The sequence below is a fragment of the Desmodus rotundus genome, chromosome 12 (genome assembly GCF_022682495.2).
Source record: "Desmodus rotundus isolate HL8 chromosome 12, HLdesRot8A.1, whole genome shotgun sequence".
Classification (NCBI taxonomy): domain Eukaryota; kingdom Metazoa; phylum Chordata; class Mammalia; order Chiroptera; family Phyllostomidae; genus Desmodus; species Desmodus rotundus.
Genome location: NC_071398.1, coordinates 101,739,417 through 101,765,713, shown reverse-complemented (window position 1 = coordinate 101,765,713; position 26,297 = coordinate 101,739,417). Strand labels below are relative to the sequence as shown.

The window sequence follows — 26,297 nt, the reverse complement described above, 5'->3', positions numbered from 1 at the left end:
AACAACAAAATTTTTCTAACTCTTCACATTGTCTCATTTCTTCATGTTTTCTTCTACGTTTTATCCTTTTTACACGTTTCTACATAGCTAAAGTAACGCAACGTTATTGTACGATAGCTTTTTCACCTTGATAAATCATGAAAAGCAACTTATTACAAATAGTAGAATGTATTGCAGTGAGGGGGATAACATGCAGAAATAAACATCCTTTATATGTAGAAACAGAATGAATAGCAACAAAATAGATAAACTACCTAAGATTAACCTTAACAAGATCCTGCATTATCTGTGTGAACGAAAGACATCAATGCCAGAAGTTGACAGTATTAGAAAAGCTTTGACATGGTGCTTTTTTTAATATTTCAAAAGATTATAATGAAAAGATAACAGCTATTTGGGAGACATAGTTTAATATCCACCCACTAGGAAAGACTAAAAGTAATTTGAAAATCTCTTATTTGAACTTTTTTTTTACTTTAAGTGTAGCAAAAATATTACTTCTCGTGGTACATAATAAACATAAATTTATAGGCAGGAATACAGAGTTTACTGGTTCCGGAACTCTTGCTTGCACTCGGATGTTATTCCCAAGATGAACACTAGATGGCAGCAGAGAACAGCTTTTCCAGTTGCGTTCCATTCGGTGTTATTTAGAAGGTGCACACTAGATAGCCACAGAGAAAAACATTTTCTGCTGTTTTTCCCAAGATGTCCACAAGATGGCAGCAGGAAAAAAAAAAAAACTTTTTCCTACTCAGGTCCACTGTTATTCCAAAGATGCCCACGAGATGGCAGCAAAGAGCACTTTCCTGCCGAAAGGATTCTGCTCCCCTGCATTTATATCAGATTCCAGCGCTGGCTGGTGTGGCTCAGTGGACTGAATTCCGGCCTGCAACTCAGGCCCATTGGTTCAGTTCCTGGTCAGGGCACCTGCATGGGTTGCGGGCCAGGAAGCCCACAGCAATCAATTGATGTTTCTCTCCTCTTTCTCCTTCCCTTCCTCCCCCTCTAAAAAATAAAATAAAGAAATAAATAAAATGAAATTCCAGATCCCTGCTATAAGCTCACTTTGACATAATTCCTATTTTAGGCCCTTCGCATGCCTCATCTGTCCTATTGCTCCCATTTCATAGATGAGAGGAGAACGTCTGTTAACTCCATTTTACAGGTATTTAAACTGAAGACTGATTGCAACTGAGTTCAAAGTCCAGAACCTAGGCCCCTCCTGAAGCAAGTGATCACCCTCAGGAGAGCACATAATCCTAACCATCCTGTGATCCAACCCACCTCTTGCTTTCCCCCTCCTTCATGCAATATTTCTTATATTCCCTTCTTCATCTGCAAGGCATGAAATAAGCTGAAAACTGTTATTCTCAGAAACATGTTATCTCAGCCTGTTGAAATCTTGCTTCCAGGGGTATTCTATTTGTCTCTTCATAAATTTTTCTAAAAATTGTCTATAGGTTTAGACATTCTTACATGTACAGAGCTAAGATAATGTTGACGTATCAAAAAGTAAGCAAACACCAATCCAAAAAATCACAGAGGTGACACTCTGTCACAGGAAAACCTTAGCCTATGGAAAGAGGTCTCGATAGCCAACACCTGTGGCCTCGATGGCATGCTTGCTACATTCGTCTCCTCCCACATTCACGCCTTTTCCCCACAGCGCAGACGCAGTGCCTCACAATGCACCCAGGGCTGGCCGAAGGCTGTGGAAGGACAGCTGGACCCCCACGCTATCCTACAAACACCTGCTAGAATGCATGCGACAGATAGTCTCACTCCCAGACACAGGATCGATGTAAAATCACACCCACTGTAGTATTTTTAATAATAAAGGGCTGGAAATAACCTCAGAGATTTGGTGGGGACCCGGTTGAATGTATTACAGTGTGTGCAAAGGCAAAGCCTGCTGCTTCTGTGGAGAAAGGAAAGGACGGCCTGGTACTGTGAGCTGCTGTAGAATGAGCTCGAAGATACGTTGCTGAGTGGAAAGAACGAAGCCCAGGGTGGTGCCTGTGATCTACAAATGTCCGTGACAGTACCGTGAATATAAGTCTGCATAGGTTGTAGTGCCACTTACCGGCTGGGGTTCTGGGCCGGGGCTGCAAATTGGGGAGAGGGCCTGACAACAAGGAAAGTTCTTTCAGGTAAATAAATGGGAGGTTTATGTGGAAGAGATGTTTTAAACACTTAAAAATATATCAAGAGTAACACACACATATGGCTTTATAAAACTTCAGCAGTAAAAAAAAGTGCACGGTAAGAAAAAATCACCCCATTCCATCCCCAGAGGAGGCTGCCAGTGTCACTGCCGGTTCCAGGACACATGTGCTCCTGGAGGCTTCCCACTCAGACACGGGCTGGCGCTGCACCACCCACCCCTGCTCTGCCCACTACCCTGTGAACAACTGGCCAGAGCAAAGCTGCAATATGGGGCGGGGGGCAGTTTTGTCTCCAGACTTGAGTGAAGCCCAGGCCTGGCCCCCTTGGGGAACCTGCCCATGGCTTACGGCCAGTCGGTCCACCCTCGCAGAGGAGGCCGCCGCTCTTCCTCTGAGCTGTCGTTACTTGTTCTTGCTCTTGGGAAGGTGGGCCTGGGCAAGGGCAGGGACTACAAATGTGGTCATCCCAGATGGGACAGGAGGGGACACAAGTAACAGATCGGAAAACCAGGAGGGAGAAAACACCCTACTTTTACACAGAACGTGACAGGTGTCCAGTACCTGGACTGGCTCGTGGTCCTTTGTGAATTGCCCTGCCTCTCCACCCATTCTCACATGATCTGTAAGGTGACCGATATTATTTAACAACCTTGCTCTTCTAATGGCTGTTAGAAATAATTTTCAAAACCAGATACAGTCCATGGACAAATTCCCAGACTAGGAACTATTCTTCCAAGACTCATGTGGTATCATCTATTGCATTGATTCGCAGAGCAGATGCTGGTAGGTAACAGCCACAGCCACTAGCAGTATACACGGAAGTTCTCCAGCTCCTTGCGGGTTAACACAGGGCTCTGAGCTTTGGCTTGTGTCTTTCCAACCTGCAGAAGAAAAGAAGTTCAGACCCTCCCACTAGGAGACTATGTAGCAATGCTGTGGGTATGAATTATCTCCATTTCACAGAATAAGAAAAGGAAGCAGAGTAACTGTTTCAAGTACAGCAGGGGCTTGAACCCAATGGTTCTGGCTCCTGTGGAGGAAACTTGTGACTCCCCCTGGGCTGCCTGGGACCTCACGGCGCTCTCTGCAACCCTGGACTGTCCAGTGGCTTTAATGTGGGGCTACAGTCGAAAGCCAAGAAGCCCAGCAGGCGCCCGCGCTTCCCCTCCCTTGGGACCGGTGGCAACACCGTCATGGGGCCACAGGTGGAAGCTTGGGCGCAGTCAGAGGTGAATGAGGAGTGAGAGGGGTGCTCTCATGCCTTATTTTCTATGGGTCCAAATGGAAAGTATGATTGTACCCACTCCCCACATTCTGGGGGGACTAAGTGAGGTAATTCACATCAAGCCATATTGTCAGGCCACCATATACACAGTAACCCTTCCGTGGCCGTGGAGACCCTACTTCCCATTCCCTCAATGGTCTGGCGGAAATCAGTTCAGCCACCAGGCTCAGGGGCACTTCTGTGCGGTATTCACCCCATCAGCAGCTGAGAGCACTGGTCTCCGGGAGTGGTTCTCCATTACTTGCTGACTTTAGATAGTCACTTAGCCTCACTTCTGCCTTCCTGACCTCCCCACCCCCACAAACACACTGGGAAGTTGATGTATCTGGGGGGTGACTCACAGCTGGGGAACGAGCCTGGGGACGGCCCTAATTTGAAAGTCAGGCGCCCCAGTGAGAGTCAAACCCCAGCTCACGACATGACCTGCTGTCAGACTGCCACCCCCCAGGGCCTCAGTTTCCTCATCTCTCAAATGAAAAATTGGATTCGAATGTCCCTGCAATCCTTGAGATGTTGAGACTCTGCAGATGACTTTGCACAGGTGCACGGCCTCCCGCAGGTGCCCCGCAGGCACTCCAGGGTCTCACCTCCTCGTAGACAGTGCAGGTCAGGGCGGGGCTCTGCTTCCTCCTCTTGGAGCCACCCTGAAATGCAGAGGGTGAGAGGGCTTCGTTCAGCGGAACAAGTGTCCCGCTCTCGACTCGTGTGACCGGTCCCGAGAGAGGCTCAGTGCCCGGAAAGTCCCTGAAGTGTCCCCACCAGAAGTGAATAGCCCCTCCCGTCCCAGGAGTGAATGCTGGCGGACGGTTTCCAGAGACAGGTGCACACACTGGCCTGTGGTTTCACATTTCTGAGCCTCCATCACAGTCCCGCCTCCTACTCCCACACCCTCAGCCACACTCGCCTACACGCGTGTGCAGACACACACACACACACACACAGTGCCGTTCGGAAGCACTTTCAGGCGTCTGAAGGGTCCTCACAACATAAAAGCAAAGCCTGTGACCATCTCCATGACCATGTGTTGCAGCTGCAATTTCACTACAATCGTCTCTCATCCAAGTGAAGGAAAAGTCTGAAACCCTGCCCTGGACGTAAACACATGACCCTGACCTGTGTGGACCCAGTGTCACAGGGCCCCAGCCTCTCACACCACCAGGCTAAGCTCATGCATCCGTGCCATGGCTCCAGCCGTGGGAGCATCGTTCCTCCCCCCCCTCCCCCCAAGGAGCAGACGACAATGGCAGCGGGTGCCCAACTCTGTGGTTCCAGGCACACGGAGCCGCTGCGTGCCCCGCCGGGATCAGGGCAGGAGGCGGACCCCATCCGGAGGCCTCCACGTGACGTGGCTGGCCAGCACCTCTGTCTGGTTCCTGGAAAGTGGACGCTGTGTCTCTCTGGACCCCGTGCAGCCCCCCCAGCTCCACGCCAGAGGTCATGCACTGGAAACCTCTCCAGGCCTGGAGGGACCCCATCCCAGGTCCCCTGCACAGAGCACTTCCTCCCTGTGTGACTGTCCTCGGCCTCCCGCAGAAACTCTGAGGAACACCTTTAATCCACTCTGCTCCAGTCTCTGAGCTGTTGTTTTTCTCCAAACAGAACTCAAAGGCATTTTCTGGTTGGCCCGGGACCATTTACATACAGCCCTTGCACACGAGCATTGAGAGACACTCGGGAAGACAACTCACGCAGAAGTGCTCGCACACTCTCTGCAAACACACGTCTGCATTGCACGCAAAACAGACACCCCAGATGGACACCAGCTTCCATGAACCCCAGGAGGGGGAGACTCACCTTCTGGGAGGACTGCACCACTGAATATAGCGTATTTTCAGTTATCCGTGATGGGGAAGCGGACGGCTAATGAGAAGAGAAATAAAATCATTTCAGAAGCACACATGTAGCCCCACCCTAGGGAGGGAGTTCTCGCTCTGCCCCCCCCTCCAACGTAAGGTTTCTGATTTTTTAATTTATTGATTTCAGAGAGAAACATCGATTTGTTTTTCCACTTATTTTTGCATTTATTGGTTGATTCTTTTTTCTAATCTTCACCTGAGGATATCTTTTATTGATTTTAGAGAGAGAGAAAAGAGGGAAGGGGGCAGAGAGAGAGGGGGAGGGAGGGAGAGAGAGAGAGAGACGACAGAAAAATATCACTGGTTGACTCTTGTGGGCACCCTGACTGGAAATCGAACCCACAACCTTGGCATATCAGGGCGGTGTTTCAACCACCGCAGCTACGTGGCCAGGGCCCGGACACAGGGTCTAACTGTTGGTGGAAAGAAGCTGGACGTGTCGGGAGGCCAGACGACCCGAAGGCTGGTTCCTCTCTGCTGTCAGATAGCCGCTGCGGGCTGAGCGCGGGCTCTGCCCCTGTGTCCCGCCCCCTGCACCCTCCCAACACCCCTGTACAATCAGAGTGACGGGTTCACCTCACACCACAGATGAGGCTCCAAAAAGGTAAATGCCCACACCACACTGTTCACCGTAGACACCGGATTTAAACCCAAACTCCCACCGTACTTTCCTCAGCACCCTCCGTTCCCCTTTGACGGCAGGGCCCCTCCTCTGGGCCTGGCACCAGCAATCTCCATGCAGGTGACCACCCAGCTTCTAAGAAGCTCTGGAGGGGAATCTCACTCTCCTGCAACACCTCAAATCCCCCCTGTAGGGGTGAAATGGGGCTAAAGCTGGCTGACCGGGAGAGTCCATCGCTCTGACATCTGTGGAAGACAATGGGTCACACACTCACCCGACAAGCTTGGGGGCGGCCTGCACGGTGGCCTTACAAGCTCAGAGACACAAAGTTACCACCTAGGTCAGTCTCAGATGAACACTTTAGGACTAGAAGTGAGTCATGGGGGGCAGTCAGGTCCCAGCCCTGTGTGTTCCTTGACAAAGGGCAGTGGTCACCTTAACTGGGCCTGTCTGTTATCTCTGTGCCTCTCCGATAACACAGGAATGTCAAGGAAATTGCCTCTTTCCAGACCCCTCAGGGCACAACCTGAGCAGGAGACCGTATTCCGTGCTCAGTGTTAACTGTTGGCTGTGCTCTCTGTGCAGAAGGAGAGTGTCTCCCGTTTCACTTTCTATCCGACCCCAGAGGTTTCCCCCGCTCCCCTTTCTCCCGCCCCCCAACCCCGAATCTGTCACAAGTGGATCTGACGTAACCCTGTTCATCTTCTCCTTTGATTCCAATGCACAAAATAAGGTGCAAAACTGCCGTCCTCTGCAGCATTTTCTCCATCTGCTGAGATTTTGCCTCCTGGCAATTGCCGTCAATTTGGCTCAAATAAACTCATAGACATTCTTACAAGTTTGGACGTTTCTTGGTCGACACATCTCCTTTTAAGGCTCAGACTAGGCCATACCCGAATGCTGGGGTGGGAAGAGGCACCGCCTTGCTTGGGAATCCCCCAGGGGTGAGCACCTGCCCCGCTCACCACCCTTGCTCTCCTCTCTGCCCTTCCCAGGCTCCTCTCCTCCCTCTTCCTGCTCTTTCTTTGAAGCCGACCCCTATTTCCCCAAGGATTTTCTTTCTCCTGCAGCTGGGCCACCAAGATGAAGAGGTTGCTACTTCAGGTCAAAGTTCTTTAAAAATAATGATAATAATAACTTTGTATAGAACTTCCTCGTCACTGGCCATCTGCAGACAGTGTCTCCCTAGGAGACTGATAGGCCGGGCTCTCCCCACTGTCCTGTGGCTGCTGCACTGGAGGGCGTGTCCCCAGTTCTGGGGTCATTTCCTATAAGCCCAGGCCCTTAGAGACTGTCAGAAACCTTTTCGCTCAGCTTCACCGCCACCCAGCCACATGGCCTCGGGAACGCTAGTTACCCTTGGAGTGCTTCCTCATCTGAGGAATGAGGTTTATGTAAGACCTACTGCTTCGTGAGGCTGTTAGAGAAGATTTGTTGCAAAAATGGACATTGCACTTCATACATGTCACCGTCAAGTCTCTACGTCAGAGAGAACGACACAGACCTGTTCTCTCCTGAAAACAGTCAGAAGAACAAGGGCGGGCAGAAAGCACAAGGGCCTCAAGCGCAGAAGCAGCAGGGAGGGAAAAGAGAGGCTGAGTCCCCTGACGGCTCCCTCCTCCACCACCAGCTACCCCGGGCCACAGCCCCTGGCCCCAGCAAGGGGACTGTCCTGCATCCCACCTCCCAGGTCTGCTCAGCTGCAGAGACCCCAGACCATGACAGTCAACCAGTCGCCTTCTGCGCTCCGGGAGCACCAAGGTTTTACTCGGCCATTCAAGGGTGTGAGGTTTCTTTTTGGGGGGGTGGGGAGGATGTGAGGAAGCCCCGTAGACAGGTGTAGCCTGGAAGAGGGAAGCCGGGGATACCTGGGCCAGGATCATGGAGTAGACAGTGGTCCCAGCCATGTGGGAGTCCTGCTCCTCCTGCCACTGCTCCTGTGGGAGAAACAGGAAAGTGTTGCAACAGCAGCTTAAGAGAACATTTTATTCTTGTGAACATTCCCCCCCCCCAGTTAGTCAATGCTGGCGGTTAAGACGCCCACCCAAGAGAAACTGCCTTGCCCTAGATTACTCAAGTTTGAAATTTTCCACTCCCCTGTCCTGGTAACCAACCCTGAGTGTGCCAAGAAATAATAGCCAATTGCTAACTGCCACATCTGCTTTTGTAGCTTGCTTGCTTGCTTCGCACGTGTATAAAAGGGCTAGCCTGTGAGCGCTCGGCAAGGCTCTCATCTGCAGCTCTTCTGAGCACCGTGTCTCCGGGACACATCGAGAGTCTGCCCCAGCGCAGGTTAAAAGAGGTGGCCATTAAAGTAACATCTATGGAAAGGTCCTGAAAGTTTCCGAACATCTGTTTCTTGCGTCAGTGGATGCAATAGAAAGGACACGGGGTACCGCTGGCCGGCAGCGTGGGCCTGAGGGTCTGGGTCCAGTGGGGAGAGACAGCACGAAGAGGAGCTCCTGGGAGGGAGCGGTCGTGGGTCACCCACCACGGGGAGAGGCAGGAGAAATAGCAACTGATGCTGCAGAAGCACAGGTCACAGGCACCTCCGTGGTGGGAAGGCGCTGCGCTGAGTGACTGGCCCAGGGAGCTCCCGCTGCCAGCTTCACTTTGCTGACTCAGAAACGGCCCTGGGTGGGCTTCTTGGCTAAGTCTGCACTCACCCTGGACCTGAGCTCCAAGGAGGGCTGTGGTCCGAGCGTTTACCTCGGGACTCTGGAATCAGAGACTTGAGACGTTTTCAAGCCCCCTATCTAGATCCAGCCTTGGTAATCAGCTTGCCCTTGGCCTCCAGCTAGCCTCCTGTGCAGCTGCGGTGCTGGGTAAAGCCCTGGACCCAAGGCCAGAGGCCGCATCTCCCTCCCTCAGTCCTCCCCGACTAGGCTGGAAGCATTCTGTGCTCCCTCCCTGGAGTGCGTGTTGCCAGGGTGGGCTCTGGTGGGGCTCATCTCACGGGGCTGGGGGCTGCTAGAAGGAGCAGAGAAACACCAGCTGCCCTTGGAGGCTGGAGAGTCACAGCATCTGGGAAGACACAGGACCCCGCTGCTTTTCTCTTCCGCCCAGACCTGCGTAAAGTGTCTCCAGAAAGGTCATGGCTGGGGCCAGGTCAGATCACACGAAGCCTGAGGTTGAAGCCTTTGAATGGGGCCTTGGAGACCATAGGGAGAGGCCCGGAGGGGCGAGGCCATGAGGCGTCGAATCACTGACTCAGAAGCAGAGTGGTGGGCCTAAGTCCCCAACAGGGTTTTTTAACTCTATAAATTTATTTTCCCCTATATTCTTCTTCATTTCCCTTATCTAAAGTGCTCTTCGTTGGCCCCAGCTGGTGTGGCTCAGTGGATGGAGCACCGGCCTGTGAACCAAAGGGTCACTGGTTTGATTCCCAGTCAGGGCACATGTCTGGGTTGTGGGCCAGGTCCCCAGTAGGGGGCGTGTGAGAGGCAACCACACATTGATGTTCCCCTCTCTCTTCCCCTCTCTAAAGATAAATAAATAAAATCTTTAAAGTACTCTTCGTTGGGAGGGCGCTATTTTTGGTGAGCATTTGGGCATCAGTGGCTGGAGGTATCTGTAGTTACCACACTTGGTACCAGGGTCAGTTCTGACGGGAGAGCCAGTTTGCTTTCGGGTTCACACCCCAATACTCCACTGCTGGGGTGCAGACACAGGCTGCAGGGGCTGCCCCGTCCCTAGGCCCCCCTGAGCCAGGGGAGGAGGCCCCACACATGTACTTCCTGCTTCGCCACCCAGACCAAGCCCCAGGAATGGTGGAGGAGGGGCGTCCTTCCTGCCCCTCCCTTCCCACCAAGCAATTCAGTGAGGCTCTGCCTGGCCCCACATCCTGCCCTGCAGCCCCTCTGTGATAGCTCCCCTTCTTCATCCCTGGGTGACAGAGAGAGAGTGGGTCCTGCCTGCAGAGACGCTGGCCCAGCTCATCACAGGGCAGCCTCACTCCCTCCACCACCTGAGCCAGACTCAGGCCTCCTCGCCCCAAGGCCGTCTGAGTGCAGACCAGAGCCAGCGACAATGCCCTTGGGCCGCAGCTTGTCAGGCTGCCACTCTGCCTGGCTCTGCAGTGATGCAGGGACCTGCAGAAGTAAATGGGACCCGCGGGGACACGAGAATCTGTGGTCAGACACTAAATACGAGCAGGTTGCCCTTGTTCTGAGCCTCAGACCTGCTGCAGGAAATAAGGGCACTGCCAGGCGCAGTTCTGCACCCAGAGGCCCTCCTTTAATCTCCTCGCCCTGCTTCCCTCTTTCTGTCCACGGCCAGAGCGCGGATGCCGAGGGCCACTTTGAGAGGACAACTGGGTTCTCTGTGTCCCCTGCTCGGAATGGCCACCCTCCCGAGAGCCGTTTCCAGGCTGGCTGAGAGGAGCCTGGCCCCCAGGCTGACGTACGTGGCTGCCCCTGGGGCGTAGGTTGTTGACGTCTTCGTAAATTGTCACGCACTCCTCGGGGCTCCGCTCTGCGGGGGGGAGAGAAGCAGAGTGCAGAGCTGCGGACTGGTCCGGAAGGCATCCTGCCCCCTCGTCCCAGATGGCCGAGACCTTGACAAGGGGTCTAGAGGGAAGCGGGTTAATGCTCTTCCCAGGAGACCCAGCAGGCTCAGGGGCAGCGGCTAGCTGACCGTCTCCCGGACACCAGCCACTGTGGAGTGGCTGCGTGTTGGGGAGCCAACGGCGCACTTTGGGGCCTGCAGAGGGCGAGGCCTGGGAGCGAGGAACTGGCCACCGCCGCTGTCCCTCCAACCGCGTCACGGGCATCCCAGCGCTGCTGCTGGGGCAGCAGGTGGGACAGCAGGTCTCAGGGGCCTTCCACCTACCTGCCTGCTTCTTCCTCCTCCTCCACACACAGACCCAGGTGAGGATGCCCGTGCCCAGCAGCAGTACGGTGGTGAGACTCACGATGATCATCCAAAAGGGCAGGAGGCCGATTTCTGAGGGATATGAGGGCAGGTGCGTGAGGACGCAGGCCTCCCTGCCTCCCGGCCTGGCCGCTGCAGCGGTTGTCTCCCCACAGCCTGTGACTTCGCTGTCCGGGGGTCTCCCTGCTCCCAGGGACGGCCTCCCCGGAGCAACACTAGGAGCTTGGCTCAGAGTCTAACTCCGCAGGCTCGGTGCCCTCAGCCACCTGCCTCCACCTGCTTCCCTCTCCAAGCCTCTGCTTTCGCACTGAGGAAGAGGAGGTCACCGCATCTGCCTGCGGGATCCGTCACGTGCCCTGACGGACGCGGACACAGCACCGTCACACCGTCACCTCGCTCTGCTGTTTTGTTTCTGACTCACAGACATTTGGAGCAACTCTTCCCTTTCGCCCTCCTGCTCTTCCTGCATGAGCTTCTCCAGTCAACCAGTGGGGCTCTTTACAAATAGTACCTCTTTAATTAACACTTTTATTACCATTCTCACTTTACCCAAGAGAAACACAGAGGCTCGGAGAAGTTCATGAATCTGCTTGAGACCACAGAGCTGGTGAGTGATGAAGCCACGGCTGATGAGACCCACAGGCATGCCCTTGTCTCCGCGTGGCTTCCACTTGTTTGCTCCTTCTTGTCTGTGCGGGGCTACAAGGTCCCTGAGGACAGGGACTGTAGGTTGCTGCTGCCATATTAAGTCTTATTTATCTAATAAAAACTGATGCAAAGTGAGCTCCAGGTAGCTCTCAGGATACACACAAGCAATAAACCAAGGACTCCGCCAGGTGCCGCGGTGACGCCCGGGTGCTGGCAGGACCCAGGGTGCTGCTGTGGGGCGCCGGGCGAGTCTCCTCTCAGGGAACTACATGGTTCGGGGAAGGTGTCACTCAAGAGGAGGGAGCAGGGCCCTATCCGTCTCGAAGAAGAAACTGGCCAGCAGCCGGACTGGGCTGTCGCTTCCCAGACAACGGAGCATTTGCTGCGTGAAGGAGAGACGCCCATGTTCCCGAAGGAGAGTCTCAATGGAGACACAAATGCTCCCCAGGTGAAGGTGGGCCTGGCTGTGGGACCTATGTGCCTCTAGGCCGGCACCCCGGGGAGCCAGTCAAGGGTTGTCATCCCCCTCCATCCTGCACGTGAGCCCGGTCAGGGGCCCACCACCTCAGCCCTGTTCCCGCCCCAAGCACTGCACTCACCTGGGAGACAGCCCTGGCTGAGCCTGAGGGTCTGGTTGGCCTGGCTGACAAGGTTGCTGACTTGGCAGGTGTAGGCATGCAGGCCGCCGCCAATCTGCTCCTCCAGTGTGGACAGGTTCCCCGGGCCCAGGATCCGCTCACTCCCTCGGTACCAGGTGTAGCTCACATCACCGTAGCTCATGTTACCACCTCCGGAGATGGAGCAGGACAGAGTCACTCGGCACTTCCCTCGGCCCAGGGCCTCCTGCTGCCCCTTCAGCCCAGGGGTCCCCACAGGGTCTGGAAGCAGAGATCTGGTCAGGAAGGCGCTGCGGACCGAGCCCTGTGGGAGCCAGAGGGGCAGGGACCTCGGCCCCGGGCACTCACCCCACACAGACACATTGAAGCAAAATGTCTTCGCCTCCCCGGTCTCGTTGTTGGTGGCCTCCAGGAGGTAGATGCCGCTGTCCTGCGGCTGAGCCACCTCAATGACTAGGGTTCGGTTCTCCATTATAAAACAGCGCGTGTTTTTGAAATGAGGGTTGCATTTCCAGTTTTTACCACCCGAATCAGGCTCACTCTTCCACGTGAGTATCATAGGAACTTGTGGTGCCGTCCGCAGCTGCGCCTTCCATACGACAGAGACTGCCCTCCGCTGGATGCTGGGGGAGGCGTGTAACCGGAGAGGTGCTCCCGATACCAGCAGCTTGGGGTCCGGGGAGTCAAAGGACGCTAGGAAAGAGAATCGTGGGGGGCAGCGTTGCTGTGGGCCGAGCATGTGGCCAGCGCAACTTCCCGTGAGCCAAGGGGTTGGAGCCCATGAGGATTTAAAAACAGTTCTTTTTTTCAATCCTCACAAGAGGATATGCTGATTGATCTGACTGATTTCAGAGACAGAAGAAGGGAGAGAGAAAGAGAGAGAGAGAGAAAGAGAGAAACATAGATTGGTTGCCTTCTATATGCGTCCTGACCACGGACTGAAGCTGCCATCCAGGTATGTGCCCTGACTGGGAATCGACCCTACAACCTTCTAGTGTACGGGATGAGGCTCCCACCAGCTGAGCCACCCAGCCAGGGCATGCTCGCCAGTTTTTTAGTCACTAGAAAGCCTCCGGAAGGACTGCTCCATAGGAAAAACTAGAAAGGGAAAAAGAATACAAATCCCAGCCCCTCCCTCTCTGGGGATCGAGAGGGGAATGAATGTGCATGTGACACAGGCTGCTTGTCACTGGCCACCGTGGGGCAGCCAGGGTGCTCTGCGAAGAGAAAGGGCTGTGTCTGTGGCCGTTTTTGGCTGGAAAGTCATGTGGCATTGCCAGTGGAGGCAGGAGATATGCAAGCCTGCCTGGGTGGGTTGGGGAAGGTCAAGGAGAGGTGGAGGAGAGATGGGAAGGTGGGCCGGTCACACAGACAGAGTGGTTACAGTGGAGGCTGTTGGGACGAGAGGGAGGGCGGGGGCTCTTCAGATGCCCACGTGCATTCTGGGTGCACTCAGCCGGCCTTCCCACAAGACACTGAGCAGGCAGCAAAAGGGCCTGTCATTGCTGCTTGGTGGACGAAATGTGTTTCTTTGGTCGTGACACCCTGAGGCTGAAACACGGGGGGCCCCTGCTCCTGTCCCAGCACTGGAAGTGGACCTGCCCACAAGCAAGCCAGAGACAGACGCCGCACCAGGTGCCCCTGTCTTCCTGTCTGTGGGCCTCGGGCTGCCCTCGAGAACAGGACCCAGCACACAGTGCACAGAGATCCCAAGTGCACAGGTGAGTGGAAAGATAATCGGCCTGCCTGCAGCAAGGGCACACGCCGTCATCAACCACTCTGTCTTTACCGAGCCCCACTGTGCCCAGAGTCACAGCCTCTCCGTGCCTTGGCAGCCTGGGAGCTGGTCCTGCTTTTGTGCCGCTGCACACACTTACTGCCTGAGAGAAACAATCACCTAAGGAATTTAAATTCCGGTCGTGGGAGACCAGGTAAAGACATGCTACCCAACACTCCCACTGAGGGTATCTAAGAAAAAAAACTGGCAAAATATGAACGCATGTTGCTAAGGCATCAAGGAGCTAATAAAACAGTGAAAAATTTAGGGCCAGGATCTGAAGGAAGAAAACTCAAAGAGATGAGACCAGCACTCTTTCCTGCTGTTCCCAGGAGGCATCTTCTGGTTCTGTAAAACGCAGTGGAAACGCCAGGCAGCTGAGCGGAGCTCCCAGTGAGCTCAAGGAGCTCAGAGAGCAGGACCTCCTGGCGGGAGGGGATGCACCTGAGACCCAGCAGACTTGCCGTTGGTTCACAGCTACACACGGAGAATTCAGAGTGAGCGACAAATACGCCCGCCCTCACAGAAACGCACACCCCAATTTTGAATCATCTCCGCCCTGATTCAGATTAAAGTGCTCTAGAATCTGTTATTTCCTACCTGGCTGCCTTCTAAAGGCAAATCTAAATTACCCCTGGAGAAAAATAACATAAACCAGCCCTGACTGGTACAGCTCAGTGGATTGGGGCTTCGTCCTGCAAACCGAAAGGTCACGAGTTCCATTCCCAGTGAGGGCACAGGCCTGGGTTGCTGGCTAGGCCCCTGATTGGGGGTGAGACAGAGACAGCCAATTGATATTTCTCTCCCTGTCTTTCTCCTTCCATTCCCCTCTATCTAACTATAAATAATTAAAGTCTTTTTAAAAACCCATCACCCAGACCATCAAACCGCTTCCAACATGTCTCATACATAACACGTAAAGTACAACAAAAAAATAAACAGGCCTAACAAGAGCAAACACATCCCACAACCAAAAGACAACACAGGCCACAAAAACAGACCCAAGGGGCATCTTGATGACACGCAGGAATCATAAACTTCACAGCAACCATGTGATTATGTTCGGAGAACTAAGCAGGAGAATTTCAGTGGAGGGCTAGTCTGACTCTCCTTGCAATGCTACTTTGCAGCTACTCTTAAAACAGAGCCTTTCTTTTCTTTTCTTTTCTTTTCTTTTTAAATCTTATGTGTTTATTTCTAGAGAGAGGGGTAGGGAGGGAGAAAGAGGGAGAAAAACATCAATCTGTTGCCTCTCTCGCACCTCCAACTGGGGACAGAACCTGTGACCCAGGAGTCGAACCCTGGACCCTCTCGTCTGTGGGATGGCACCCCACCCACTGAGCTGCACCAGTCACGGTGAAATGGGGCCTTTTTAACAAATCACAGCGGAGTCGTGAGCCTGGGTCTGCGGAGGAGCCTGGGGCCGCAGTGGAGACACACAGGGAGCAGGCACAGTCGCAGGGCCCGGCGGTTTTCCAGTAGCTTCTGTAGTTGGGAGGAGACGAAGTAGGAGTGGGCAGCCTGCAGAAAGGGCAGACGCAGAAGGACCAGGGGTGCATGCAGGGCTGAGCAGGCCCCGGTCGGGCCCTGGGGAAGCAGTGGCGTCAGAACCGGGGAGGGACCCCCGGGAAGGAGCAGCCCTGAGCTCCATGCACAGAGGGGAGCTGACACTGGAGAGCCCTTCACCGTGACCCCGATGTTGGGGACTTTGGGGGTGGAGCTGGCGGAGCCCCTTCTTGGAGTGGGAGGGCGTGGGCTGGCAGAGGCCGTGGTGGTGGAACAGACGGTGACAGTTTGGAATCAGCTCTTAGGAAACAGGAGAAGCTGTGGGTCACTGCCCCTCCCTAGGGCTCCCAGGACACTGAGGGCCCAGCTGAGATCCAAGGGGCTGGACCCTGAGTTGCTCTTCACAGGGAAATGTCCTCCTGCTGCCTCAAAGGCGCAGGGCAGGAGGGTGGGTGGCTGGAGTCTGGCTGGCTGGGAGGGGCTGGGGCCCCCGCAGAGGTGGTGGCCAGGATACACAGAGCCAGGCACCAGGGACTGGGGACTGGGACGCCCGCCCGCAGGTCGCAGCCCCTGTCCCTGAGGGGCCTGTCTGACACAGGGTGAGAGAAGAGAGGCCAGCAGGACGAGAAAGCATCCACACTGTCCTCATGCGTGCAGCGACAGGAAGTGAGTGCTGAGGATCAGAGAGGAGGACAGGGCCTGCTGCCTGGCCAGGGGAGGCCCAGAGTGGATAGGGGGGCCCAGGACAGGCAGGCTGCTGCTGGGCAGTTTCAAGGCCCCTCTTCTGGGAGCTGAGCGCCTGGGCTGAGACAGGAACTGGGCTGTGCAGACGGACGGACGAAGGCACAGGACAGCGGCGATGCTGCCTGTCCAGAAGGAGTGGGCAGCCAGCATGGAGGACGGCAAGGAGACCAGCTGACCGAGCTGAGAGTGCGCCCAGGGCGACCTGCACCCGAGTCAAGAGCCACAGCCTCCCGAGCTCCCTGTGAGCGGCGTCTGCTGGTGGGGCGCCCAGGCCTGACCTCCAGGGCAGAGGGAGCCTCGGAGCTGGGTACCTCCCACCAGCCTGCAAAAGGATGTTCAGGTTTTCCTCAGCTCAGGGCTAAGGAGAAAAGGCTCAAGGTGAAGGCCACAGAGGGGGTTCCTGCCAGGCTCTGGGTGCGCAGGGCCGAGACCAATTCCAAAATGCAGGGTCAGCGGGGCGCCAGTGACCGCAGAATCCTCCAGTAGGTCCAGGCCCCCCAACCTCCCAGAGCCCGCCTCTCACTTCATCCCCTCCAGCGCCACCCTCGGCCTGACACATTAACTCCTCTTCCCAAGCAATGCAACCCCCGCCTCCCACGGGGCCACCTGGCCCCTCCCTCTCTGCATCAGCACCTGAACAGCCTCACAGCGTTCTTTCCAGGGTGGCAAGTGCAAGGCCTTTTCGTGGTTCCATTCAAACCCCCACCCCGTGATCCCCACTGCTGTCCAGGCCAGTCCCTCTGCTGAGACTGTCCTCCCTTGTCCCTTCTCTTCTTTACCCTCCAAGGCCCCTTCCTGATAAACTCATCTTGCCTGAGAGCAAGCCTTAGCTGTTCTGTCTGCCCTTACACTTGGCGTTTTACATGACAACTTTCCTCTGTCTGAACGACTCTGAAGAACAGAATCCACATCTGTGTCAGACTTGTTCTCCGAGAAATTCTTGTGCCGTCTTTGGTTTATAATAAGGGCTTTGTGGAGCTGTTTAATTAGTTGTCTGAGTAACTGAATTCCAGACGCACGGCAGTGACCCCTCAGAAGCGACTCTCACGAAGGACTTTCAGGCCGCAGCCTAGGCTCCCGCGCTTTCCTCTCCCCGTTTGCAGACCCTCGGGACACACAGCCACCGGCCAGAGAGGCGGCAGGGAGCTCTCAGGCAGTGCTGGGTTCAACCACTTAGAAAACAGGCAGCCTGTGCCTGAGGTGTGAGGGCCTGCAGCCCCGTGACCCCACCCGGGAGAGGCACCAGCACAGGAGCGTGAGCAAAGGGCTCACGGCAGCATCCTCGCAGCAGCAAACCCGGAACGGACCCACCGCTGCCTCCAGTGCAGAACGGGGTCAGACAATGAAGTCTTATGTAGCCATGAAAACAATCAGCTACGTAAAGCAGAAAGGAAAAGGTCAGCTACAAATAACTCCATAGACGCCCTCATCAGATGCTGAGCAAACGAGGCCAAACCCAAGACTACCAGCCATACAACTGCCCCGACACACAGCCGAAACTAGCCTGCGATGGCAGAGGCTGGAGTGGTGGGTGAGTGAGTGGAAGGGGGGGGAACGGGTGGGAGGAGGCGGGAGGAGGCTGGAGGTCTCCGCAGAGCTGTGCGCACCTCGCGGCGACGCACTGAGACGCACAGCTGCGCCTCTGCGCGTCCATCTGTGCGCAAGGCGCTTCGATGAGAAAGCGCGGTCACGAGATAAGCCGTCCCCGTGGTGACTTCTGCAGAACCAGGCTCCCTTTCTGAGTTCTCTCCTCCCAGACCCGTCCAGCCACTTCACCAGCCACACTTGGAGGAAGAGAAGGGCAGCGACCTGGCCTCCCTCACCTGGACCGCCGCCGGGCAGCCGCTGTCAGAGGCTCCTGAGAGCTCGGACACCCTCTGCATGAAAGGCAGGCAGGCAGCCCTGATTGCTGAGCCCAGACATTGCTGCCTGGGCCCTTAGTTGCCCTCAGCCCCTGGGCATGTGCAGCCTGCAGTGTGTCCTTTGGGGTTTCCTTAGAATTTAGGGTCCTAAGTGGATTTTAGGACCAGGGCCCACTCTTGTGGGCAGTGATTTGAAGGCCCGAATCCCCAGCTCACCGGACCCCCCAGATCATCCCAATCTGCCTCTGAGGTGCTTGAAAAATTCATGTATTCACTCAACTAACATGTTTTGAGTACCTGCTGTGTGGCTACTTTGTTGCACAACTGTAATTATGTGTCGATTCGTGTGACAGACGTCAGCTCCATGAACAAAAGGGCCGTCGGCCTCTGCACCCTCCACGCCTGCCCAATGTCGGTGCAGCTGCTCTGAACACAGCCAGGGAGCCCTGCCCATGTGGCACAGTTGGTTGAGCATCGATTGCAAACCAAAATGTTGCCGGTTCAATTCCCGGTCATGCCTGGTCCCCAGCTGGGGGTGTGCAGGAGGCAACCTATCGATGTTTGTCTCCTTCTCTTTCTCCCTCCCTTCCCCTTTCTCTAACAATAAATAAATAAAATATTTTAAGATAAATAAATAAAATCTTTAAGAATAAAGTCCTTGGAATCTAATGAGCAAACTGAACTAACAAGGAAAATGGGGGCAGACTCAGATGGAAAGCAGGGGTGGGGTGGGGGTCAGGGGGGACTGAGCAAAAAGGAAAAAGGACCCATGGACATGGACAACAGTGTGGTGATTGCTGGGGGAGGGGGGCATAAGGGGACTAAATGGTAATGGAAAAATACAGTAACAATTAAATTTTTTAAAAAGACCATTGAAAGGGTGCGAATAGATTGGGAGATGTGACTGTAAAAGCAATTAGAATATTTCCCAATATGATGAAACAGTATCATTCAATACATGTTCCTTTAAGTTAAAAATGTTGAGTTGAGATCTCCCTACGATCCCAGTTAGGACAACGAGAAACCTCAGAAAAGAGTCACATAATAAGGCCTCATCACCTTCAGATTTTCTCCCTCACTTTCTGTTCAATTAGAAACAGAGGAAGGGGAGAACCAAGATGGTGGCGTAGGTAGACACACTGCGCCTCCTCGCACAACCAGAACTGACAGAGAATCGAACGGCAAGGGGGACCAACACCAAGGAAATGGAAAATAAACATTCATCCAGACTGGTAGGAGGGGCGGAGACGGGCACCGGGGTGGAGAGGACTCGCGTGGCTGTGGCGGGACTGAGACTGGCGGAGTGTGGGACAAATGGCGCAGGCAGTCTGAGCACTAGCAGACCCTGTGGCCCCACATTTGCACAGATAAACCCAGAGGGCCGGACTCAGAATGGCAGAGAGCGGGGCAGCCAGAGCAGCGGGTAGCACCCCGCGGCACCACATTCGCGCACAGATAAACCGGACGAACGGCGGGGAGCGAAGCAGACCGCCTAACCCAGGGCACCAGCTCAGGGAAATAAAGCCTCAAACCTCTGATTGAAAACGCCCCTGGGGGTTGGGGCGGCAGCAGGAGAGACTCCCAGCCTCACAGGAGAGGTTGTTGGAGAGACCCACAGGGGCCTAGAGTGTGCACAGGCCCACTTACTCGGGAACCAGCACCAGAGGGGCCCAGTTTGATTGTGGGTAGCGGAGTGAAAGATTGAAATCCGGAGGAGAGTGCAGCGGGCGCCATTGCTCGCTCTGGGCCCCTCCCCCACGTACAGCGTCACAGCGCAGCGACCAGCATTACCCCGCCCCGGTGAACACCTAAGGCTCCGCCCCTTAAAGTAACAGACGCGCCAAGACAAACAAACAACAACAAAAATGGCCGAAATGACAGAACACTTCAAAGCTCCAGAAAAAATACAACTAAGCGACGAAGAGATAGCCAACCTATCGGATGCACAGTTCAAAGCACTGGTTATCAATATGCTTACAGACTTGGTTGAATCTATTCGAAAAACAGATGAAAAAATGAAGCCTATGCTAAGAGAAACAAAGGAAAATGTACAGGGAACCAATAGTGATGGGAAGGAAACTGGGACTCAAATCAATGGTGAGGACCAGAAGGAAGAAACAAACATCCAACCAGAAAAGAATGAAGAAACAAGAACTTGGAAAAATGAGGAGAGGCTCAGGAACCTCCCGGACGCCTTGAAACGTTCCAACATCCGAATTATAGGGGTGCCAGAAGGAGAAGAGGAAGAACAAAAAACTGAAAACTTATTTGAACAAATAATGAAGGAGAACTTCCCTAATCTGGCAAAGGAAATAGACTTCCGGGAAGTCCAGGAAGCTCAGAGAGTCCCAAAGAAGCTGGACCCAAGGAGGAACACGCCAAGGCACATCATAATTACATTACCCAAGATTAAACGCAAGGACCTACATCCAAGATTACTGTATCCAGCAAAGCTACCACTTAGAATGGAAGGGAAGATAAAGTGCTTCTCAGATAAGGTCAAGTTAAAGAAGTTCATCATCACCAAGCCCTTATTATATGAAATGTTAAAGGGAGTTACCTAAGAAAAAGAAGATCAAAAAAAGGAACAGTAAAAATGACAGCAAACTCACAGTTATTAACGGCCACACATAAAACAAAAATGAGAGCAAACTAGGCAAACAACTAGAACATGAGGGTTGTCATTAAGGGAGTGGGAGGGGGAGAGGGGGGTAAAGGTACAGAGAATAAGTAGCATAGATGATAGGTGGAAAATAGACAGGGGGAGGGTAAAAATAGTGTAGGAAATGTAGAAGCCAAAGAACTTATAAGTATGACCTATGGACATGAACTATAGGGGGGGGATGTGGGAGGGAGGGGGGTGGGCAGGATGGAGTGGAGTGGGGGGGAAATGGGACAACTGTAATAGCATAATCAATAAATATATTTTTTTAAAAATTAAAAAAAAAAGAAACAGAGGAAGGGCTACAGAATAGTCTCTCTTCTTGACTGTGACTCGGAAACTAGGTGAAAAGAGTGTCGGTCCTGCCTCCAAAGAGCTGAGTAGCATGAGCACTCATGGGGGGGGGCTTGTGAACGCACCTTCCTAAGCCCTCTGGGGGCTGTCTCTCTCGCACCCAATCCTCACACATCCTCACACGAAGCAGGCACCACTGCTCCCCTCATTTGAAATACAAGAAACTGCCCTGACCCCTGACCAGCGCAGTGTATTGTCCCGCCAGATGAAAGGTCACCAGTTCAATTCTCGATTTCCTGTCAGGTTACATGCCCGGGTTGCCAGTGAGGCCCCCTGTTGGGAGCATGCAAGAGCCAATCAATCAACGTTTCTCTCCCTCTCTTTCTCCCTCCCTTCCCCTCTCCAAAAAATAAATACAATCTTTAAAAATAAATAAATAAGATAGACACTTCCGGCCAAGATGGAGGCGTAGGTAGACACACTGTGCCTCCTCTCATGACCAAAGGAAGGACAACAACGAATTTAAAAACAAAAAACGACCAGAACTGACAGAAAACTGAACTGTACGGAAGTCCGACAACCAAGGAGTTAAAGAAGAAACATTCATCCAGACCTGTAGGAGGGGTGGAGATGGGCAGCTGGGCGGAGAGGACTCCTGGAGCACTGGGGCGCTCAAGGAAGCCAATAGTGGAGCCGGCGATCCCACATTTGCATGCAAATAAACCGGGAGAAACAACTGGGGAGCAAGACAGACCTCACAACCGAGGACTCCAGTGCAGGGAAATAAAACCTCAAACTTCTGACTGAAAACACCTGTACATGTTGCGGTGGCAGGAGAAACTCCCAGCCTCACAGGAGAGTTTGTTGGAGAGACCCACAGGTTCCTAGAATGTACACAAACCCACCCACCCGGGAATCAGCACCAGAAGGGGCCAGTTTCCTTGTGGGTATCAGCAGAAGTAACTGAAAGCTGGCAGAGAGCTGAGCAGGCGGCATTGTTCTGTCTTGGACCCTCCCCCACGTACAGCGTCACAGCGCAGTGACCAGCATTACCCCGCCCTGGCGAATACCTAAGGCCCCACCCCTTACTATTAACAGGTGGGCCTAGACAAAAAAAAAAAAAAAAAGGCCCAAATGAAAGAACAGATCAAAGCTCCAGAAAAAATACAACTAAGCGATGAAGAGATAGCCAACCTATCAGATGCAGAGTTCAAAACACTGGTGATCAGGAAGCTCACAGAATTGGCTGAGTATGGTCACAAAATAGAGGAAAAAGTGGTTATGAAAAGTGAAATAAAGGAAAATGTACAAGGGACCAATAGTGAAGGGAAGGAAACCAGGAATCCAATCAACAGTTTGGACCAGAAGGAAGAAAGAAACATCCAACCAGAAAAGAATGAAGAAACAAGAATTCAGAAAAATGAGGAGAGGCTTAGGAACCTCCAGGACAACTTTAAATGTTCCAACATCCGAATCATAGGGGTGCCAGAAGGAGAAGAGGAAGAGCAAGAAATTGAAAACTAATTTGAAAAAATATTGAAGGAGAACTTCCCTAATCTGGCAAAGGAAATAGACTTCCAGGAAGTCCAGGAAGCTCAGAGAGTCCCAAACAAGCTGGACCCAAGAAGGAACACACCAAGGCACATCATAATTACATTCCCCAAGATTAAGCAGAAGGAGAGAATCTTAGAAGCAGCAAGAGAAAAGGACACAGTTACCTACAAAGGAGCTCCCATAGGACTGTCAGCTGATTTCTCAAAAGAAACCTTACAGGCAGGAAGGGGCTGGAAAGAAGTATTCCAAGTCATGAAAGGCAAGGACCTCCATCCAAGATTACTGTATCCAGCAAAGCTTTCATTTAGAATGGAAGGGCAGATAAAGTGCTTCTCAGATAAGGTCAAGTTTAAGGAGTTCATCATCACCAAGCCCTTATTCTATGAAATGTTAAAGGGACTTATCTAAGAAAAAGAAGATAAAAAATATGAACAGTAAAATGACAACAAATTCACAACTATCAACAACTGAGCCTAAAAAAAACAAAAACAGACTAAGCAAACAACTGGAACAGAGACAGAATCACAGAAATGGACATCACATGGAGGGTTATCAGTGGGGAGGGGGAGGGTGATAAAGTGGGAAAAGGTACAGGGAATAAGAAGCATAAATAGTAGGTACAAAATAGATGGGAGAAGGTTAAGAATAGTATAGAAAATGGAGAAGCCAAAGAACTTATATGTACGACCCATGGACATGAACTAAAGGGGCAGAATGCAGGTGGGAGGTGGGCAGGGTGGAGGGGAATAAAGGGGGAGAAATGGGACAACTGTAATAGCATAATCAATAAAATAATTTTAAAAATAATAAAAATAAAATAAAATAAATAGATAAAATAAAATGAAAACAAGAAGCTGAGATAGAGGAGGTTAGTTTCGATCCCCAAGGCTACAGACATCGTCCCCGTTTTCCCCAGAGAAACTCTGCACTGTGGAGATAAACTCTCACTTCATTCATTCACTCAATAACCTTAACAGAAAGTCTGTCTGTGCCAGATGCTGCTCCAGATGCTGACGACACAGCAGTGAACAAAACAGACCGAAGCCCCGGCCTCAAGGACACTGCATCCTCGTGAGGGACAGTGGGGCCTGGGGACAGAAAATAAGTCAGCAAACGGGAGGACAGCAGGTAAGATGGAGGTGCCCACTGCGGAGGAAGGCGAGCAGAGCGGGCGGTGAGGCGCTGCAGGGTGGTGGGGCTGACATGGTATTGGGGAAGACATCACTGAGAAGGTGGTGCTTGAGGGGAACCCTGAGGGGCTCAGGGAGTGAGACCCATGGTGAAGGGAGGAGCCTGAGCTCGGGGACCAGCAGCCAGTGTGGCTGACACGCAGTGGGTGACAGAGAGGAAAGGCAGGAAGTCGGGGAGGTTGGAGCCGGCGACCACCACAGCTTGTGTGGCTTTGCTCGGCGTGGAGTCAGCAGCCTGTGGGAGACTTTTTCAAACTGAAGAATGTGAGCTTTTCATGTGTCTTACACTGATGGCATCCTCCAGTGACCCCAGTTTTAAAGGAAATGTTTCACTATCACCCTGTCTCCTGATGGGATGCAGTGAAAAAAAAAAAAGCATCACTTTTGTGGTATTCATGGCAAAAATCGTATCTCCTGAATCATGCGAGGAAACATCAGACAAGCCCAGATTGAGGAGCCCTGTACAAAACAATGACTTGCATTCCAAAAACATCCCTGTTGTGAGGGAAGGTTGTGGGATAGTTTTGTAGATTGAAAATAACTGAGGCCAGCCCTGGCTGGTGTGGCTCAGTGGATTGAGCACCAGCCTGTGAGCCAAAGGGTCGCTGGTTTGATTCCCAGTCAGGGCACATTCCCGGGTTATGGGCCAGGTCCCCATTTGGGGGTGCACAAGAGGCAGCAACACAGTGATGTTTCTCTCCCTCTCTTTCTCCCTCCCTTCCCCTGTCTCTAACAATGGGTCGTATTTAAATGTGGACTCCGTACGTGGTAGCATGGATACTAAGCACACCAAACTTGACCGCTGCGGTGGTGGGATGTGACGTGGTAATGTTCCTGCTCTCGGACGATGTGTGCCGAATCGTTCAGGAGAGTAAAGGGGCATCACTCTGAAATCGTTCGACAGAAAGCATGACTATTGCCTGTTGATATGCACACAGACGCATATGGAGAGAAAGGGAAATAAAGCAAATGCGGTTCAATGTTAACAGCTGATGAATCGAGGTGAAGGAAATACGAGAATTTTGTGTACTATTGTTACAGTGACTCTGGAACTCCCAAACTGTTTCAAACTATAAATTTTAAACATTAAAACAAACAAGGAGAGGTTTCCACCAGCTCACGCCAGGCCAGCCCCACGGCGGACACAGCAAACAGGTCCCTCTGCCCAAGCCCTTCCCTCCCTGTGCCCAGACCCCTGGCCCGGCATCACCCGTGAGGGTCTGCAGAGGCAGCCGAGACACAGTGCTGGCCAGACACGGGGGAGGATGGTCCCTTGTCACACAGACTCGTCATCTTTGCCTCGTCCCCAACCCTCTGTCACTCTCATCCCCAAAGCAAGGCTGCCAATCCCGCCCGCCTGACCTCGGCCTCCTAACAAACCCCAATACCTCAGTTTTCACCCTCTACACCCACTGCCGCCCCTCTCCCTCACCCCCAACCCATCTCCTGGTGATTCTCTGGCCCCTAAGTCCTTGGCGCTGCAGGAGATGCCACGGGAAGAGGCTCCGGGCCAGGCAGGCAACGCCTCTGGGGCTGTGGCCCACAACTCCTTCCTGGGCGCACAGCTTTCCTGCCTTGGGGAACAGCCTGCTATTTCTGATCTCCAGAGCCACCCAACTCCCTTAGGGAAACCCAATCTCCCTTGATTCTCCTTCCCACTGGTGATGAGCGGCTATTTCCTTGGTCCTTCCTACAGCCGGCAGGAAAGACACTTCCTCCCACCATACACAAAGGCAAAGTGAAGCCCCGGGCCATAGGACCACAGGTGGCTGGCCAGTCTCCTCCCGGCCCTCTGCCAGCCTTTCTGGTCCCACCCAGGGTCCCAGCTGTCAGGGGCTGCTCAGCCTCATTCCAGGTGATAGCAGCAGCCACCCGGTCCAGAGGCACAGGACCAGACCCCGCTTCCCTGAGGCCGATGCAGCCTCTCCGTGTGCAGACAGGGCCCCTCACCTTGGCTCTGACGTCCGGTGAGGACCAGGAGGGCAAGGGCGAGAGCCAGCCCCAGCATCCCCAGCACGGCAGAAAGGCGGCGGGCTCTGCCGGTCCGCAGACTGCTGTGTGCACGGGCCGAGTGGCCGTGGAGCAGCAGCACGGCCCCACTGCCGGTCCGGCCGCAGTTTCCTCAAGCAGCGCCTCTCTCGTTGACTGAGAGCTGAGAGGCTGCAGAGAAACCACAGGCCCTGGACCTGACAGTTTCCACCAACCGAACTCGCACAGTTTGCCTCAAGTGGGCGGGGCTCCCAGTGACTCACAAACCACCCTCGAAATCCTGAGCCCCACTCTCCCCGGCCCAGCTGCTCGTGGGAAGGCAGGCGCGGAGGAATTGTCCAACCTGCACTCCCTGGCGACGTTGGGAAGCCTGTATGGGGACCAGGCAGCCATTGGCCGAGCCTGTCCCACCCACAGAGCACTGTGAGGGTGCAGGGAAGGGGTGGGAGGGTGCGCCTGAGAGGTGCAGCCCTAGATGAGTGGGGGGTTGTGGAAGAAGAGGAGTTGGGGGGGCTAGAGAAGCCTGCCAGCTCCGGGCGTTCTCACCTTGACGTCAAGGCTTCAGCAATTGCGAACTGAAACACTTTCCTAAGAATTTGCTTTTGCTCCAGTTCCCCATCTGCAGTTCTACATTCCCTCCCTTCTTTTTTC

At 53.5% G+C, this 26,297-nt stretch overlaps 1 protein-coding gene across 3 annotated transcripts; it reads right to left on the bottom strand.

Annotated features, from left to right (window-relative positions):
- Positions 1 to 336: 336 nt before the first annotated feature.
- CD244 (CD244 molecule) lies at positions 337 to 26,297 on the bottom strand. 3 transcript variants are annotated; one of them, XM_045190497.2, is made up of 9 exons: positions 26,193 to 26,297; positions 12,417 to 12,761; positions 12,051 to 12,329; positions 10,762 to 10,875; positions 10,337 to 10,404; positions 7,800 to 7,868; positions 5,248 to 5,313; positions 4,041 to 4,097; positions 337 to 3,049 (listed from the first exon to the last, which is right to left on the bottom strand). In XM_045190497.2, the coding sequence occupies exons 2-9, from the start codon at positions 12,625 to 12,627 to the stop codon at positions 2,972 to 2,974; spliced, it is 942 nt and encodes a 313-aa protein (XP_045046432.2). In that variant the 5' UTR covers positions 12,628 to 12,761; positions 26,193 to 26,297; the 3' UTR covers positions 337 to 2,971. The 3 variants fall into 3 exon arrangements, with proteins under 3 accessions (XP_045046432.2, XP_045046428.1, XP_045046423.2); XM_045190493.3 differs by lacking the exon at positions 26,193 to 26,297 and adding an exon at positions 25,608 to 25,912 and having other exon boundaries at positions 12,051 to 12,239; XM_045190488.3 differs by lacking the exon at positions 26,193 to 26,297 and adding an exon at positions 25,608 to 25,907.

Excerpts from the sequence above, each read along its gene's own strand:
- CD244 (XM_045190488.3), bottom strand. The coding sequence starts at position 25,665 with ATGCTGGGGCTGGCTCTCGCCCTTGCCCTCCTGGTCCTCACCGGACGT. Across the intron at positions 7,869-10,336 it reads TACGCCCCAGGGGCAGCCAC|GAGCAGTGGCAGGAGGAGCA; the intron begins GTACGTCAGCCT and ends TTTCTCCCACAG. Across the intron at positions 3,050-4,040 it reads CCTGCACTGTCTACGAGGAG|GTTGGAAAGACACAAGCCAA; the intron begins GTGAGACCCTGG and ends TTTCTTCTGCAG.